The sequence below is a fragment of the Schistocerca piceifrons genome, chromosome 3 (assembly GCF_021461385.2).
Source record: "Schistocerca piceifrons isolate TAMUIC-IGC-003096 chromosome 3, iqSchPice1.1, whole genome shotgun sequence".
In the NCBI taxonomy this organism is placed as follows: Eukaryota; Metazoa; Arthropoda; class Insecta; order Orthoptera; family Acrididae; genus Schistocerca; species Schistocerca piceifrons.
The window spans coordinates 55,440,988-55,458,631 of record NC_060140.1 but is presented as its reverse complement, the minus strand read 5'-3'; the positions used below and the strand labels follow the sequence as shown (position 1 = coordinate 55,458,631).

General features: G+C 43.6%; 1 protein-coding gene across 1 annotated transcript in view; it reads left to right on the top strand.

Annotated features, from left to right (window-relative positions):
- Positions 1 to 8,336: 8,336 nt before the first annotated feature.
- The window catches only part of LOC124788256 (troponin C-like), a 63,184-nt gene continuing 53,876 nt past the window's right edge, over positions 8,337 to 17,644 (top strand). Inside the window, exon 1 of the mRNA XM_047255457.1 lies at positions 8,337 to 8,496. Coding sequence (XP_047111413.1) covers positions 8,494 to 8,496 — 3 coding nt within the window. The 5' untranslated portion in view covers positions 8,337 to 8,493. The remainder of the gene's footprint in view (positions 8,497 to 17,644) is intronic.

Sequence of the window (17,644 nt, the reverse complement as noted above, 5' to 3'; positions counted from 1 at the left end):
TAGGTTTTCTTTATTTAAACAACTTATATGAACCGGAACAGTCTTTCATAAAACATCAATAATTAAGAATTTGTACTTGAAATGGAAATAGGAATTTCGCGTCCAATTCGTAATTAGAAACAAGAAGAGTTTAGGGTCTGCAACCAACCTGTCTGCATGCTAGACAGACTGGACCTACAGCTGGAGTTATCGTCTGCGATGCGACGCAGTGTGACGATAGGAGCACTCTCGTGTTTATCCCATGCTTCCTGACAGCAAACCTGCACGTTAGTCTGATGACTCGACTGTTGGTACTGTCATCCGTGAACAGTATTCCAGGAGGTGTTTTCCAACAGGACAACGCTCGCCCACATGCCGCTGTTGTAACGAGCACATATCGGACATCATCGGACAACTCCAGCGTCATCCACAATCAGCATTAACCTTCCCTCTATTGACAGACCAAGTTCAACAGACATGGAACGCCATCCCAAACCTGACACCGACACCTGTACAACACAATGCCTGCCGCTTGCACGTCTGCGTTCAACATTGTGGCGGTTACACCAGTTATTAATGTAGCAGTATTTCACATTTGGAATGGCATATCTCGCGCTTACTTTAGCTGTGAGTCCTGGTCATGAGTCGAGTTTGCACAGCTCAGTCGGTGCAGTATTTTCTCGCAAAAGGCAAGGGTCCCGAGTTCGAGTCTGGGTCCGGCACGCAGTTTTAGCCTGCCAGGAAGTTTCATTTCACATTCCGCTGCAGAGAGAAAATCCCATTCTGTGATGTAGTCGCTGTGGTAATGCGGAAACGGAGCGATTTATCTGACGTCTTTCGCTGTCGGGCCAAGGGTGGAAGCATTTCCGAAACGCCTACGTTAATAAGCTGTTCGCGTGCCGCCGTGGTTGAAGTATATTGTGCACGGTTGGTCCCGGCGGAGGTTCGAGTCCTCCTTCAGGCATGGGTGTGTGTGTTTGTCCTTAGGATAATATAGGTTAAGTAGCGTGTAAACTTAGGGACTGATGACCTTAGCAGTTAACTCCCATAAGATTTCACACACACTTGACATTTTTGACAACAGTTCCCCGCTTCACGCACTCTGCTGAGTGCTGTTAATCGGAGACGAGGGCTGGAACTTGCACATAAGTACCACAAATGGACAGTGGCGACTGGTGTCCTTTACAGATGAATCACGTTTTAAGCTCCATCGGACAGATGACCATTAGTGTGAAACGTCTGAAAGCAAATACCCTGCAACCAGGACGGAGCGTTATGGTCTGTGAAATGTTTCGTCATTCTGGAAGGCACAATGAATCAATACATGTCCACCCTCACAAGCATTTCGTTTTTCCTCGGCACGATGGGATCTGTCAGCAGGACACTGCAATGTGTCACACAGCTCGACGTTTCGAACAGCACAGGGATGATTTTACCTTACTGTCCTGTCCACCAAAATCACCAAATTGAACCCAATCGAGAATCTGTGGGACATTCTCGATCGGGCTATTAGCGCCTTGTACTCTGGACCGAGAAACCTAGAGCAGCTGCCCACCGGCTGGAGTCGGTATGGCTCCACATCCTTGCCGGTACCTTCCAGAATCTCACTAATTCTCTTTCTGCACCTCTCGCTGCTTTCCGTGCCCCTGAAGGTGGTTATTCAGGCTTTTGACGGGTAGTCACATTAACGTCAGTAGAGAGAGCATATCCAAGGGAGAACAAGATTCTAAACTTGCCATTTCAGATACCAGAAAACTTGACGTATTTCTGTTGATTATTAACAAAAATAAGCAGCAGAAATACTGCTGATTAATACTCCTGAAAGTGAAAAAAACCAGAAAAAAACATTTCAAAAAAGCTTATTAAAATTACACTGACGTAACAGAAGTCACGGGATAGCGATATGCACATATGCAGATGGCAGTAGTATCGCATACACGAGGTATGAAAGGGCAGTGCATTGGCGGAGCTGTCATTTGTACACAGGTGGTTCATGTGATAAAATTTCCGACATGGTTATGGCAGCACGACGGGAATTAAGGCACTCTGAACGCAGAATGGCACACCATGTGATCAAAAGTATTCGGACAGCCCCAAAATGTATGTTTTTCATATTAGGTGCAGTGTGCTGTCATCTATTGCCAGGTACTCCGTATCAGCGACCTCTGTAGCCATTAGACATCGTGAGAGAGAAGAATGGGGCGCTTCGCGGAGCTCACGGACTTCGAACGTGGTGAGGTGATTGGGTGTCACTTGTGTCATAAGTCTGTACGCGAGATTTCCATGCTCCTAAACATCTCTAGGTCCACTGTTTCCAATGTGACAGTGAACGTCATCTGTCAGCGTGTGTAGTGCCAACAGTAAAATTCGGAGGCTGTGGTGTTGTCGTGTAGCCGTGTTTTTTGTGGAGGCGGCTTGCACCCCTTGTTGTTTTGTGTGTCACTATTACAGCACAGGCCTACTGTGATGTTTTAAGCACCTCTTGTTTCCCACTGTTGAAGATCAATTCGGAGTGATTATACGACAATAACATCCCTGTAATGGACTGGCCTGCACAGAGTCCTGACCTGAATCCTATAGAACACCTTTGCAACTTTTTGGAACACCGACTTCATGCCAGGCCTCACCGAACAACATCGATACCCCTCCTCAGTGCAGCACTCCGTGAAGAATGGGCTGCCATTCCCCAAGAAACGTCCCAGCACCTGATTGAACGTATGCCTGCGAGAGTGGAGGCTGTCATCAAGGATAAGGGTGGGCCAACACCATATTGAATTCCAGCATTACCGATGGAGGGCGCTACGAACTTGTAAGTCATTTTCAGCCAGGTGTCGGGATACTTTTGATCACATAGTGTAGTTGGAACTAGACGCATGGGACATCTCGATTTCATTTGGTAAGAGATGATGGTAGGTTAGAGTGTGGGGCAGACCCCACGGAGCCATGGACCCAGGTTATGAACAAGGCACTGCGCACGCTGCTGCTAGCTCCATAATGTTTTGGGATGTTTTTACATGGAATGGACTGTGTCCTATCTATGTTCGGCTACTTGGAGACCATTTGCACCCACTCACGGGCGTCATGTTCCTAAAATGATGCAATTTTTATAGATCACAATGCAGCATGTCAACGGCACGTAATTGTACGCAACTGGTTTGAAGAACAGTCTAAACAATTCGAGCGAATGGTTTGGCTACTCAGAAGTTGGTGAAGTTTATTGACATTAAAAATTCGTTTTATGTAGATTTTGAGGTGGGCATGCGGCCGTATAGATGTTTTCAGCGACTACTTGATGGAATATATTTCAGGTTGCAAAACCGGCTATAAACCGTCGAAAATGGCTGTCGAAAATAGTGGTCGGTTCCAAAAGCAGCTAACTGCATGTTGTCTCCGTGTGCAAAGCCCGCTAATTGCCCAATAGGCGTGGCAGTCGCCCTGCCATGTCCGGATGCAAAGCACGTGGACAGACATCAGACTTACCAACCTGGACATTCAAAGCTACCTCTCAGTTTGTTATGATTAGAATGGATATTTTTCTCATTGTGCTTTATATTGGCTGCGCTATAACAAATTAGTACGCAACAGTAACATTCTCGCTGCCAATGTGTTGTCGTTTGGATGGGACGAGTGTTTCGTGATTATCTCAGTGTCACTTATCATGCAGGTAGCGGTCCTTGTGTCAAGGCTACTCAGCTTACAAGATACCGTATGATACAAAACGTCTAACATTACCTCCATCATTGTCCTCTTGTTCAAAATTATCGCCAGGATCATCGGATAGATCGTCAATTTCAGATGAACTAAGGAAGTCTATAACTTCTTCTGTAAGTGGCCTTCGTCTATGTTGGACTCGGGGCGATGTGAAATCACTGTAAGATCACTAAAAAGAAAGCGAAATAATGTCTTAAATTACTACGCTATTACAACCTTTCAATCACAGTGTCCTCATTTGGAGACATATATAAAGTTATAAATATGTCATTTACCTTTCGTTCTGAAAGACACCTTTTGTTTTCACCTTGAAGAATGCGCCTTTCTACGCACAAATAATTTTTTTTTACCTAAGCTCAGAAGATATCAACCGGCTGATGAGAAGTACAAACGTTACTGGAAAGCGTTCATGTGACTGTGCAGATCCAATTTTGTTTTGTGCTACACAGATTGACAGGACATGTCGATACTGTTCTGAAATAAAAGCTCTATTTGTGACAATATGAGGGCAAAAATCACAAATGGTAAAATTTAACGAATCTTAATATACTGAGTGTTTATTTAGTATGTCCTTATGTCAGGATGCCATGACCGGAAGGGTTAAAAGATTAATAAAATGTGTTTTCAAAGCTAAATTTTTTAAGATGCTTGAGTAAAGTGTAACCCAGGGTAGCATTCGAGAATACGAATGTGGGAAACCCCCCAAAAAGTCGCAAATTCCTCGGTAAAATCAGCTCTAAACAGCGTTTGACTGAACGAAAACGTGTCTTATCTCTCGCCCTCCTTCCAGTTTGACAAATTATTGTGCATCCATGCTAGCTGGACTGCTCAATTCGTAATTATATGACGGGATATTGTGCTCTGTTCCTCCCTGTTGAGTTTGGTGAGATCTCATTTCTCAAAATGCAGAGCTTTTCGACATGGATTTTTCAGACAGTTCCTTTCCTCTCTTCTAGTGTAGGAAAGAGTACTTTTTATTTGATTTTCTTTCATTTGAGTACGTAGATGAGGTACAGATGAGCACACCTAGCGTACAAGAAGACCGTATTTTTCAGAGACTACAACAGCTACATACCATGCCTAACGGGTCTTCTTTTACCACATTCAAATGGTAAATCACTATGGCAGTTCCTTGTGGGAATTGAAGACGGATATTCAGGAGGTATACTGAAGCCATTTTTATTTCGTAAGGAGAACAGGAGCCGGAGTTCTCGCGCCAGCATGTTGGAATGGTCTCTCTGTGGAGCTCGACAAGGACTGTATGAGGAAGGTGCATAGAGTGTAAGGGCCAGTTAAATGAAAACCGAACACGAGGCACAACGGGACAGTGGACTGGTTCCTTTCAAAAGTAATCACAACATGAAGTAAGACTTGTGTCCGAGACGATCAACTCCTGTTTCACAGAGCGTGGTCGGCCGCTGAAGGCTCCACAACTGCATCCACTCGTGCACGTCTTCGTCCGACTGAAACCGACGTCCACGTACGTGTTTTTTAAGATCGACAAAAATGTAAAAATCTGACGGTGGAAGCTCGGGGCTTTACGGTGCATGTTGTCAACCAAACCACTGAACCATAGCCTTCGTCGGATTGGCAGTGTGTGGCGGCCGTTGTCGTGAATAGCAGACGATTACGTCAGACAGCATTCCTGGGCACTTGATTTTGTGGGGGATCTAGTTTCCGCGAAGTGTTTTCATAGCGCTGCGCATCAATTGTGATTCCACGCTCGAGGAACTCTACGAGCATAGGGTCCCTGCAGTCGAAGAATGTCATCATGACCCAACCGTAAGTAACGTGAAAAGCTTTGCCTTTCGTTGGTGGGGGAGATGAGAGTGGTTTCCACTGTGGACTGCGCGCCGTTTGTCCTCCGCTTCCATGCTGCCAATCGGACGAGGGCCACGCTTGGTTGGAAAACACTGCAACATGCTCTGTACAGCGAAGATCTTTATTAGAAAGATGCACCAGGATAGCTGCTTATAATAATTAGTATTTATCAACACCAGGCTGTTTCGGCATTTATGGGCGTTGTCAAGTACCTGTGAATGTAATTTTGGCGAGTCCGAGCATGAATTTGAATGTCAATTACTTTGCAGTGACTATACTGTATTCACATCTTGAATGATATGACTTCCATATTTGGTTGTTACTGAACTATCTTATTAATGTCAGTGCTTGGATTAGATGGTAAATGACGTAAATGTATTGAAAATAATACGTTAATTATGGTTTGACAATAGTTCGACAGTTTTACGACATTACATGTTTTACAAAGACTAAAGGCGTGAACAGCGATATTGCCGGCCGCGGTGGTCTAGCGGTTCTAGGCGCGCAGTCCGGAACCGCGCGACTGCTACGGTCGCAGGTTCGAATCCTGCCTCGGGCATGGATGTGTGTGATGTCCTTAGGTTAGTTAGGTTTAAGTAGTTCTAGGGGACTGATGACCACAGTAGTTAAGTCCCATAGAGCTCAGAGCCACTTGAACCATTTAAACAGCGATATTATTTTATAACTAAATTTTATCATGATTATCTTTGGTTATTTCATATGTTATTTCTGACCTATCCTTTTTCGTGTTCTAAAAATTCAATAAAATATTTGCGTACTGATACACAAACGCTACCTCAAATACTTTATTAAACTTTTGGAACACAGGAAAGGATACATAAGAAATAACATATGCAGGAACCAAAGACAATCGTGACAAAATTTAACTAGTGAAATAGTATCTCTGTCCATGTGTATAATCTCTGTAAACATATAACGTAGTAAGAGTAGAACCATCGGACTACTGTCAGACCATAATTAACGTATTATTTTCAGTACATTTACATTTACTATCTAGTCCAAACTTTAACAGTTAACAAGGCACTTCACTAACAATGTAAAATGGACGTTACATCACTCAAGACGTTGGTACAAAGTAATCACTTTAATGTAATTGACATTCAAATCTATACACGGACTCACCAAAATTGTATTCGCAGGCACGTGACAATGGCAATAAATGTCGAAACAGTCTGGTCTTATCAACGATTAATTATAAGCAGCTATTCTGGAGGATCTTATAATTCCGTTATTATCTGATATCTAGTATGCCGTTGGTCCCAAAAAACAAAAATTGTTGCCCAGATCTTTCACCGTGTGATTTTAACATCTTTGGCGACCCGAAGAAAGGTATGCGTTGACGTCAGTTTCGTACGAGGAAGTGCAAGAGACCGTGAGGTTGTTGATCCGTCAGCTGCCGACCACGTTCTACGAAACAGAAATTGATCGTCTCGGCTCCCAGTGCGCAAATGTTTTAACGCGTGTTGTGGTTACTTCTGAATGGAACCATTCCACGGTCCCGATGTGGCGGTTGTTGAGTTTTCATTTGATTGGCCCCCACAGTTTAGGGAATAAATTTTGGTAATGTTCCGCAAATCTTCACATCCTATTTGAATATACAGGGTGTTTACGTAAGATCGTGCAGAAATTTAACAGGATTCAGAGGATGTTCCACTGAACAATTTCAGGTAGGGAACTTGGGGTCGGAGAAGCCAGCTTAAGGAGATGACAGAAGTAAAATCACATTACTATGTACTTTTTTATTTACATTGGTTAACTGCAAATACCATCATTGACACAATGAATGTACCATTTGTACTGTATCTTACAAAATGCGCTGAAAATGACGGCCATCAGCCTCAATGCAAGCATGTCATCAGCGAACAATTTTCTGACGCACCCTGACAAATATCCCTGGTGTGTTTCGAATCACATCACAGGCAGCGACCATTCTGGCAACTAATTCCAGCTCTGTGTCCACTGGGGTCTGATACAAAAGTGAACCGAGATATCCCCATAGGAAATAAGCAAGAGGATTCAGGTCAGCTGACTTCGCAGTCCATGGAATCTCTTCCAATCCAGCAACTAGGAAACACAGTGCCGCTACTGCTCCATCGTATTACACTGTACGTCTCTGAATAGCACTGATTCATGGCACGTTCTGTCATCGGATAATGTAAATACAATACACGTAATTTAAAAAAATCTGAATCATTAATTCCCGGTAATCAGGCTCGTCTTCTCCCTTGCTTCCTTGCAGGAAATGAAAGAACATACATGTAAATAAACAGCACAGTATATGTAAACTTTTACGCATGTCAGATGTAAATAAGGTGGAAAACAGTAATGCTAGACAAAGCGGTAGACGTGTTTACTTCTGGACGTCCTTGCGCTAGCTTCTCCTACCCCAGATTCCCTATTTCAAAGTGTTCAGTGGAGCATTCTCTATGTCCCGTTACCTTTTTGCACGCTCTCACAGGAACACCCTGTAGTAAAACACCGAAGCCAGTGTTGTACCGAAAGGCATAGTTCCCCGTGAACAGCCTATGTTAGAATTCAGTACCCGAAATTCCAGGAAGGCCTAGGCGATTATCGGTTATAAATAGTTACCACAACAGCATCCACGATAGTTAGCTGTTCCTGGCGAAGACGATGGAAGATTTGGGCGAAAGCTCGAAATTGTACTGAGACTTGACGCGACAAGTACGCCGAGGCAGTTTTATAGAAGGGCTAGAAGGCGCTATAGATATTTATGACTGCGCTGAGGTCGGATGGAGCCGGGTGGGAGGGTTCGGCAGTGAGGCGCTGGGAGGCGACATGAGGTGGCGTCGGCGGCTCGGCGGTTTGCAGCAGCTTTCCGTGGAGCGCCGCGCGTAGCAAGCGGCTGCATGCGCTGCTCGGCTATATCCGGAGTCGCGCCCCCGCCAGCCGCAGTCCAGCACACTCCACGCCGCCGCCCGCACCGCAACCACCGGCCACACCATGGTGAGTACTCCAGCACCGTCGGAAACTCTGCTCCGATCCCCTCTACCGGAACTTGTGCTTATACACATATGCCACGTTCTTCACCATTGCCTACTGTCGGGTGGACCGCTATGATTTAAACGCGACCTGTAATCGCGATATTGAAAGACGTAGAAGCGCAGAAAGGAGGGAAAACTGGGATATATCGCCGACGGCGCGGTCGACACCACAGTGAAATTTCAAGGAATGGTCCACAAGTTGGTAGCGTTTTTGTTTTCCATGTTGATATTCCGGCTGCTACGGGTTTATTTGTCGATTGGCATTTTTTACTTGTAGTTTACTGTTGCTATCTGAGTTTTTGCATTGCCATTTTTTATCATATAAGAATAGTGAGGGGAGCTGTGGACGCTAGAAAATGGAGTGTCAAGTAGAGAAATCGGAACATTGCCGACATATTCTTCTGTCTGAGTTCAATAGATGGATAACAGCAGCGGAGGTTCAAATGGTTCAAATGGCTCTGAGCACTACGGGACTTAACATCTATGGTCATCAGTCCCCTAGAACTTAGAACTACTTAAACCTAACTAACCTATGGACATCACGCAACACCCAGTCATCACGAGGCAGAGAAAATCCCTGACCCCGCCGGGAATCGAACCCGGGAACCCGGGCGTGGGAAGCGAGAACGCTACCGCACGACCACGAGAGCAGCGGAGGCATCCAGGAACATTTCCGCCGTGTATGAGGATCATGCCACTGGACAGAGTACGGCAAGAAAATAGTTTTCTCGTTTCAAGGAGGATCGTTTTGGCATTAGTAGCTCTCCACGCTCAGGAAGAAAAAATGGTTCAAATGGCTCTGTGCGCTATGCGACTTAACTACTGAGGTCATCAGCAACCTAGAACTTAGAACTACTTAAACCTAACTAACCTAAGGACATCACACACATCCATGCCCGCAGGTTCGAATCCTGCCTCGGGCATGGATGTGTGTGATGTCCTTAGGTTAGTTTGGTTTAAGTAGTTCTAAGTTCTAGGGGACTGATGACCTAAGATGTTAAGTCCCATAGTGCTCAGAGCCATTTGAACCGTAGCGGTCGCGCGGTTCCAGACTGAAGTGATTAGAACCGTTCGGCCACTCCGGCTTGCGTTCAGGAAGAGTTTCCGGGTTTGGTGAAGATCGTTTAAACGTATTAATCCACAATGTTTCACAGTAGCATCCTCGAGAAGTGGCAGATGTGATGAACTGTGGTCACTCCACCATCTTGCGGCATTTGCATGCAGTGGGGAAGGTTCAAAGTCATATGTATGGGTACCGCATGCTCTAAGCCAAAATCACAAAAATCAGCGGGTGGCCGTCAGTGTATCTTTGTTTGCTAGTCATCAACTGGCTAGTGAACAAACCGGCAGTTCCTATCCTATATCGTTATTGGTAATGTGAAATAGTCTCTTTATGCTAACATAAGGAAAGGAAAAGAATGGTTGAGCCCAAAAAAGCAGCAACTCCCCGCACAAAGACATGCGCGCATCCATAAAATATAATTTCATGCATCTGGTGGATCAGCTACAGTGTGATATACTACAAATTGCTTCCACGAAGCGTAACCATCACTCTTGGCATTTATTGTGTCTTGAGACGTCTTGCAGGCGCAATCCGAGAACAACGACCAAGAAGACTCCCTGAAGTGATGCTACTCCACTATAACTCCCGCCCGTATTCTGCTAGGATGACAAAAAAAGCTGTACACGAGTTGGGTTGGGATTTCATTCCGCACCCACATAATTCATCTGCTCTTGCGCCCTCAGACGTTCACTTTTTCTCCTCTCTATCGAATAACTTTCTAGGAACTTCTTTTCCGACGAAAAATGCGCTCCGAACAGGGCTCGACAAGTCCTTCTACTCAAAACCACTCGATTTCTACAGTTGCAGAATCAAATAGTTACCCCAGCATTGACAGAATGTTGTAAATGGTGAAGGAGAATATATTATTGATGGCTAAAATCTCTAATATGTGTATTTGTTGTGTTTATTAAACTGATCAAAAAACGAAACGAACTTATCTGCCAACCCAGCAGAACTTGTTTTAACAGGACAGATAGCTTTTGATGCTTTATATCCATGTCCACGTCGTCACGCACGTATTCCTCTTTCGCTGATGGATACACACAGACTCTGCACATTTACATTTCAGTAACAGCACTCGCAACCTTAACCACGAAATACTGAGCTTTGAAGGGCCCACTGAGGAAGGCACAAACGCTGCATGTTTCGGAAATAAAAGTAAAACAAGAAGATCTACTGGTTTCCACGACAGGCGGAACTCAACAATTTTTGTACTCTAGATCCTGAATGAGAGCTACTCGTAGAAGTGGTAATAGGACGGGAGATTTGAGTACGTCATCCCGTCAACATAGAGGTCAGTAGAGATGACAGACAGTCACAGACTCGAGTAGCGTGGTGTAGCAACGTGGTGTCCTGGATTTGCGATACCGAAGGAAAAAAGAATTACGTGAAACGGACGATTAAAAGTTTCCGTTTGAGGGCGTTGCTGTAGCGTACCTGCAACGTAGCGCAACTTCTATGCGGGTGTATAAGCACCGACTGGGGATTAGTGTGGCATTCACGTCTTTGCTAAGTGTGTGCGATGAATGCGGAAACGTTATCTATGGCGACGTTATTACCGAACAGAACCAACGTGCTTTTATCCTTCTCTCGGCTGCGAAGGACAGACATGGGTAGACATCCATCGGAGATTGAAGAATGTGTATGGTGCAGCATGTCTGTCGAAAACCACCAATGTGGAATAGTGTGACAAGGGCTGCTGTTTGACAACGCACGCTCTCATGTGCTAAATGTCGTAACGAAAAAGTTACGCCAAGTGTCGACGTTTCCTGCCGAAGGGGGTGTGCAGCAGGCAGCTACGGACTTCTTCATGCAGCACGAAACAGTGTTTTACCAAACGGGTATCTTAAACCTGATGGTGGCCAGCGTTGCTGCCTCTGGATCACGAGGTCCCGGGTTCGATTCCCAGTCGGGTTGGGGATTTGTCTCTGCCAGGGGACTGGATGTTTATGTTGTCCTCATCACATCATCATCCTCCTCCTCATTCGTGACAGTGGGTAGATTGGACTTTGAGAAAATTAGGACATAGTACGGGCTCTGATGACCGCGCAGTTGAGCGCCTCATAAACCAAACATCATCATCTTCAACCTGATGCGTCGGTGGGATGTTTGCCTCAGCGCGCATGATGATTTTCCCTGAATGGCATACCGATTACGGAATGTACGGTCTTCGAACGGAAAGTTTTTGATTGGTCTTATATTTACTGGCACACAACGGCAAGAAACCCACTCTTTCCTAACTTAAGTCCAATATCTTCAGCGCTGCGTGACCTCCCTCTGTTTTGAAAGTCCACTGCAGCATTTTATTCGGATTACTTTGGGAAATTCTGCACTAAAGCACCCTTCTCGTGAAACGACAGATTAAATATGGTCCAGAGAACTCTAATTTCAGAACACAAGAAAAATATGGCTACTAAATTTCAGAGAAATACTCAAAATGAAACGACAGAAAGGGTCGGATATCGCACTGAGAGAGCTACTCAAGTTATAATTCACACCACGGGACTCCCCAAAGCAGCGCAGTGTTACGTACACGCTTCTGATTCCGGATTCACGCAAAGGCGCCGTACGTGCGGCAGCTTGTTTTCTCTGTGGATATTTTGAAATTAATCCGGATGGGAAGGAGAAACATTGTTGTAATGTTGCAGTACCACTAACATATGTTTCCGCGCCCGCTATGTACATTAAATGTCTGTTGGTAACGTTGGGAAATGAAATGGAATGAGTACATAAACGTAGTTTGTGGGTAGGGCGAAGCGGTGCTAATGTTTATTAAGAGGAGGTGCAGTGTGTCTGTAAAGGAGACTGCGTACGGGACACTCGTGCGAACCACTCTAGAGCTCTGTACCAATGTCCAGGTCTCCGCCACGTCGGACTGAAGCAAGAGGTTTGGACAAATCAGATGAGTACTGCTAGATTGGGTACCGAACGGTGCCGTCATTACGATGGTACCCTATCAGCTTAGATAACAATCCATGCGGGGAAACAAGACGATCTTTTCGCAAAACGTCTCACAGGATGCCTACAGAACCAGCATTTTTGAGGCCGGCCGTTGTGGCCGTGCGGCTAAAGGCGCTTCAGTCTGGAACCGCGTGACCGCTACGGTCGCAGGTTCGAATCCTGCCTCGGGCGTGGATGTGTGTGATGTCCTTAGGTTAGTTAGGTTTAATTAGTTCTAAGTTCTAGGCGACTGATGACCTCAGAAGTTAAGTCGCATAGTGCTCAGAGCCATTTGAGCCATCTGAACCAGCATTTTTGAGAGGCTGCAGAGCTTTTATACTGCCTCTTCCCGCGAAAGAAGCCGAAGGAAAAATTGAGTGAGTTCACTGTTCGTATAGAGGATATAGGCAATCATTTTCCTTCGCTCTATTTGCGAGTGGAACAGTAAAGATAACTGTGTAAAGTTTCCTCCACCATGCACACTACAGTGGTTTGCGAACTATAGCTTACATATAGATGTAGAAGTTTTGGAAATTATCAGTTGAGTACGGAAGTACTGTTTGTCCCTTCTGAGTGCAGGATTTCTCGGGCAATCTCAATGACAAATCATCTCGTTTCATCAAAAGTATAACTACGTCATCTGAATTCAACGTTTCAAGAAGTTTCTCGCTCATCTTCATTCTACGATACTTCCTTGTCCAACACACAACGAGATAACTGGAGTTACACTATAGGAATAACCTAATAGATAGCAATAGTGTTCCACTGTATTATAGACGCGTAAATGTACGCAAATATTGCTTCAAAAAACGAAACCTTTCAAACTGTGGTGATAACGAGATTCGCAAATATCCGCAATGGCTTGAAGATGAGTTTTAAGCTACATCCCTATTCCACAAAACATTATGTCGCCGTGAGTGCATAAAGCGCATTTACTACAAAAATACTGCCTTTTACTCTGTTGTATGCGCGGGGAGAACGCCTTTCAGCATACATCTCTGTAAATCAGCATTTTTCATACATTTTACCACTATGGACTTCACATGAGGAGTGCATACGAGGACGTCATACGTTGAGAAATTCGTGTTGTCTAAACAAACACGTGACGAACTGGGAAGGTGTTCTCTAAACCTTATCTCTTTTTTATTTATCCAACTTGGTAACTGTCCCAAGCACTCAAAAATTCCATTTCACAAAACCTTTACTACAGAACTGTATCTAGTACGCCAAAAGCCAAGAGCACCAATTCTAATACCAAATCAAACGTAGAAGTAAGTTTATTGAGCAAATACTTAACCCGGTTTTTTTATCCTACGCGATATAAAATTTAAATTTTTCACTGGTTGCACTCGGTTCCATCTTTCAGGAACGGAAGGGCCTAGCGGTCTTTTACATTTGTAACACCTATATAAGTAGGGTATGGAATATCGAGTACAGTCTGCAGTAATACAGAGTTTTCTAGTCGCACGAGATTTCTTCAAGACACTTAAAGTTTCAGTCTCTGCAAGCGACTGGAACAAGTCGAGACACAAGTAATCCAAATGTGTGTATCGCCTCTTCAGATCATCTCTACACATTGCACTCTCCGATGCCTCGAAATAATATCACAATATTACTCTGTTAAGAAAGTGTCCATGTGTTTCAGTTAACACAAACACCTGCCACAGATAGATTTTCACCGGACACACTGGAGATAAGTCGTGCAACGTCTTTCGGCACGAAGTGGTTTCTCAGAGAGTCATATCAGCACCAGTTAAAAAGTGGTAGCTAAATTTAGATTAAACAATGTTGGCAAGATGTTTCGAGGAAAAAAGCCTTTTGAATGAATAAAAAAGAAACCAAAGTTAGTTGACAAAGAGTAACTGCTGAGATAAAGCAATACTGAGAATGATTCTCCAGGACTTTTTGTATTTCCTTTATGCCACAGCAAACTAATAAAACTGTGGCTCGACACAATGTTCCTATTTATAACGACAGTATCAAATCTTATATTTCTTGCCGCCTTGGCTGCAAAGAGCAAACTATAAATGGTTCATGATGATATCGTACGCTGTTCATCGCGATGTTCAGGGAAAACTTCGCCGCTTTCGGAAGGATCACCTAGTTAAACAGTTGAATTACTTACTGTAATTTTATTTCTGTGTTTTGGAAACTCGTGATAGTTCGAGCGTGAAATACACTAGCCAATTATAAACTAGATATCAGTCGGCCGCGGTGGCCGAGCGGTTCTAGGCGCTTCAGTCCGGAACCGCGCCACTGCTACGGTCGCAGGTTCGAATCCTGTCTCGGGCATGGATGTGTGTGATGTCCTTAGGTTAGTTAGGTTTAAGTAGTTCTAAGTTCTAGGGGACTGATGACCTGAGATGTTGAGTCCAATAGTGCTCAGAGCCATTTTGTAAACTAGATATCGCCACTACGTCGTGAAATCAATCCGACTGTTTTCAGTTCCACCTGAAGTTAGAAATTTAGCGGCAGTCGTATTCTTTGACCACAGATCTGGACTATGTAGCATAAAAATATCAGATGACGATGACAGATCTGTTAGACAACTGTGGGACAGCAGTACAAAACTGTATTAGCCATGCGCAAAGGCATATAGAACTTCACTGAAATATTACTTATCCAGGATTTGTAATGAATGTGGATTGGTTGTAGTTTATGATAAATTTGTTTCTCCGAAAGGTAAATTTATTGTTTTATATTGACAATGTTTTCAATGATCCGATCATTGTTATAAGCAGATATAGTCGTCTCTCCACGTTCAAGTGTCCCTTTTTTAGTATTAATTGGTGCTGTTCATAGCCAAATAGAACGTAGCATGGGAACAGTAACGCAAGTAGAACTGTTAGAGTGCTCCCCAGTAATGGTACACTCACACTTATTTCAGACCAAGGGAAATCTAATCGACAAAACCCTCCCCATCAAAACTGAAACGGCTAATACTGTTCGCTATAATGAAGCTGACCATTCAACATTAGAGTTCGTGATGAAATTTCAGTTCAACTTTCAAAGGTTGTTAGCTTCAACGAATCGCAGTGACGTCAGCAGATCAGGAGAACAAAGCAAGTCTGATCACGGCTGCATTGTTTGAAATAAACCTGAGAAATATCGTGACACAAAACATAGTGAACAATCACCGTCAGAGAATGTAGAAAATCCGGGGTCAATTTTCGAGGGACGCAATATTTCATTCTCAGATAAATGAACAGAGCCATTTTAATTGTGTCCAGTACGTTTACCCATCGTATCTCGCAGTAGGTGCAGCTTGAAGTACAGCACGTATGGGATCTGCGATGGCTGTGATGCGAGAAACTACATTTTAAATCGATGAATATAATGAATCAATGAATTTTACTGTTTAATGACTTCTTCGTTTCCGTAGTTTTATGATTTTATTTCACTATCGTGGTAGAGAATTGCTCTGCTATGGGAGCTTCATCTTCCTCCTCGATGTCAGAGAATAAGAAGGATCATTAATATTCGGGTTATTTCACGGAGTGCAACGGACAGACCTACATAATGAGACGCTGCTACAGGCTTCGTGCTTCGCGGTAAGCAGCCAGGAAATTTTAATTTAGAAACTACCAATCGTTGAAAAGACTAATGAGATTCACCAAAAACTCGAGAGTTCCATTAAAAAGCGATCACTTAATAGTTCACAGCCTCTGGTGCAGTCATCCAATACCAACGAGATTTCAAGGTCTAATTATAAGGGGATGACAGAAAGATTCCATTCGCATTAGACCGGCTTATGAATCTCGATTGCAAATTGTAGGTTAAAGATTCCTATAAGTGGACTGAAGCTGTTGACGAATTATATTTCATTATGGGCATGGTTCGATGAGTGAACGCCTATATCTCTTGTGCACTATTTTCTTATAAATAGAACTTCCATACGTCTTTTGTAAAAAGACACTCCTACATGTCTTACGTTTATAATTTTCTAGCGTCCATCCTTATAGTTGTGAGGTTAGCTCCAGTTGGTTTCCATTTATGACGAGTACCTAATTTTTTTCAAACTGGTTGAGCGGTCTAAACATGAAACACAGGTTTCCGTACCGTTAAATGACAATTTATTTGGGGAAATGAATAAAAACAGAAATCGATGACGTAGTGTCAATTCGAACCTTGTTGCTGTTTGGAAGAAAAAGTTTCAGAGGGAACGCGCTTCTACAGTGAGACCAGAGGCGACGTTTCTCGCGTCGTCTAACAACTTGTGGGTCACGTCCAGACCTATCTTAAATTCGTAAGTCAATGGTGTACTATAATGGCTTATGTACGATAAAAGTACTCATGCTTTTTAAACACTGTGTGTTGAGAGCAAAGATTCTGTTGATAGCAAAGATTCTCTTGGAACTAAGTTGTAATTACGTAGATTAGGAAGACACCCGATTAAGTATTGTTTTAGTGTAGGCATAAGGGTCACGGTTTCTTATTCACAACCTGACTGAATTCTGCGCAAGCGAAATACTGTAATATGTGGGACACACACAGAACTTCTAGCTTGTAAGCATGCCCCACGTCCCTCCAAGCGGAATGTACAAAGATCATAATACTACCTTAAGAAACTTAAATGCAGAAAATTTGAGTAGAGCAGCGTGGTAATTATGGTCGGGTACAATGGGTGTGGACTAAATTATTGGAAGAAATACAGCAACCAGCCGGTTTTTTTTTCCTTACTTTATTTACGTTCAGATGTCTTCATTCCGGTCTTTTTCCCATCTTAGTTATCTTAACACAGCTCAATACTTATCGTTATTATTTCGACTGCGCTTTTGTGCTGCAGCTGCGCTGTGCTTATAAAATGAATGACGGAGATAAATAATGCGGAATGAAACTAGTTCTAGATTAGACGTGAATATGACACTCGGGTAACAGTAACCTGAATAACAATGTTGTGTTGTATGCTGAGGGTTTGTTACAGTTCTCAGTTCAACGACTACACGAAAATGAAGCTGCATGTGACTATTCTGATAGGAGAACTTCTTCTCGTATTCGATGTATGTAGTTTTAAATCGAACATCAGTTGTGGATTACTCTCTCTCTCTTTCCAAGCATTAATCCCGACTTGCGGGATCTGCTGTTTCGCTACGTCTCCTCCATTTCT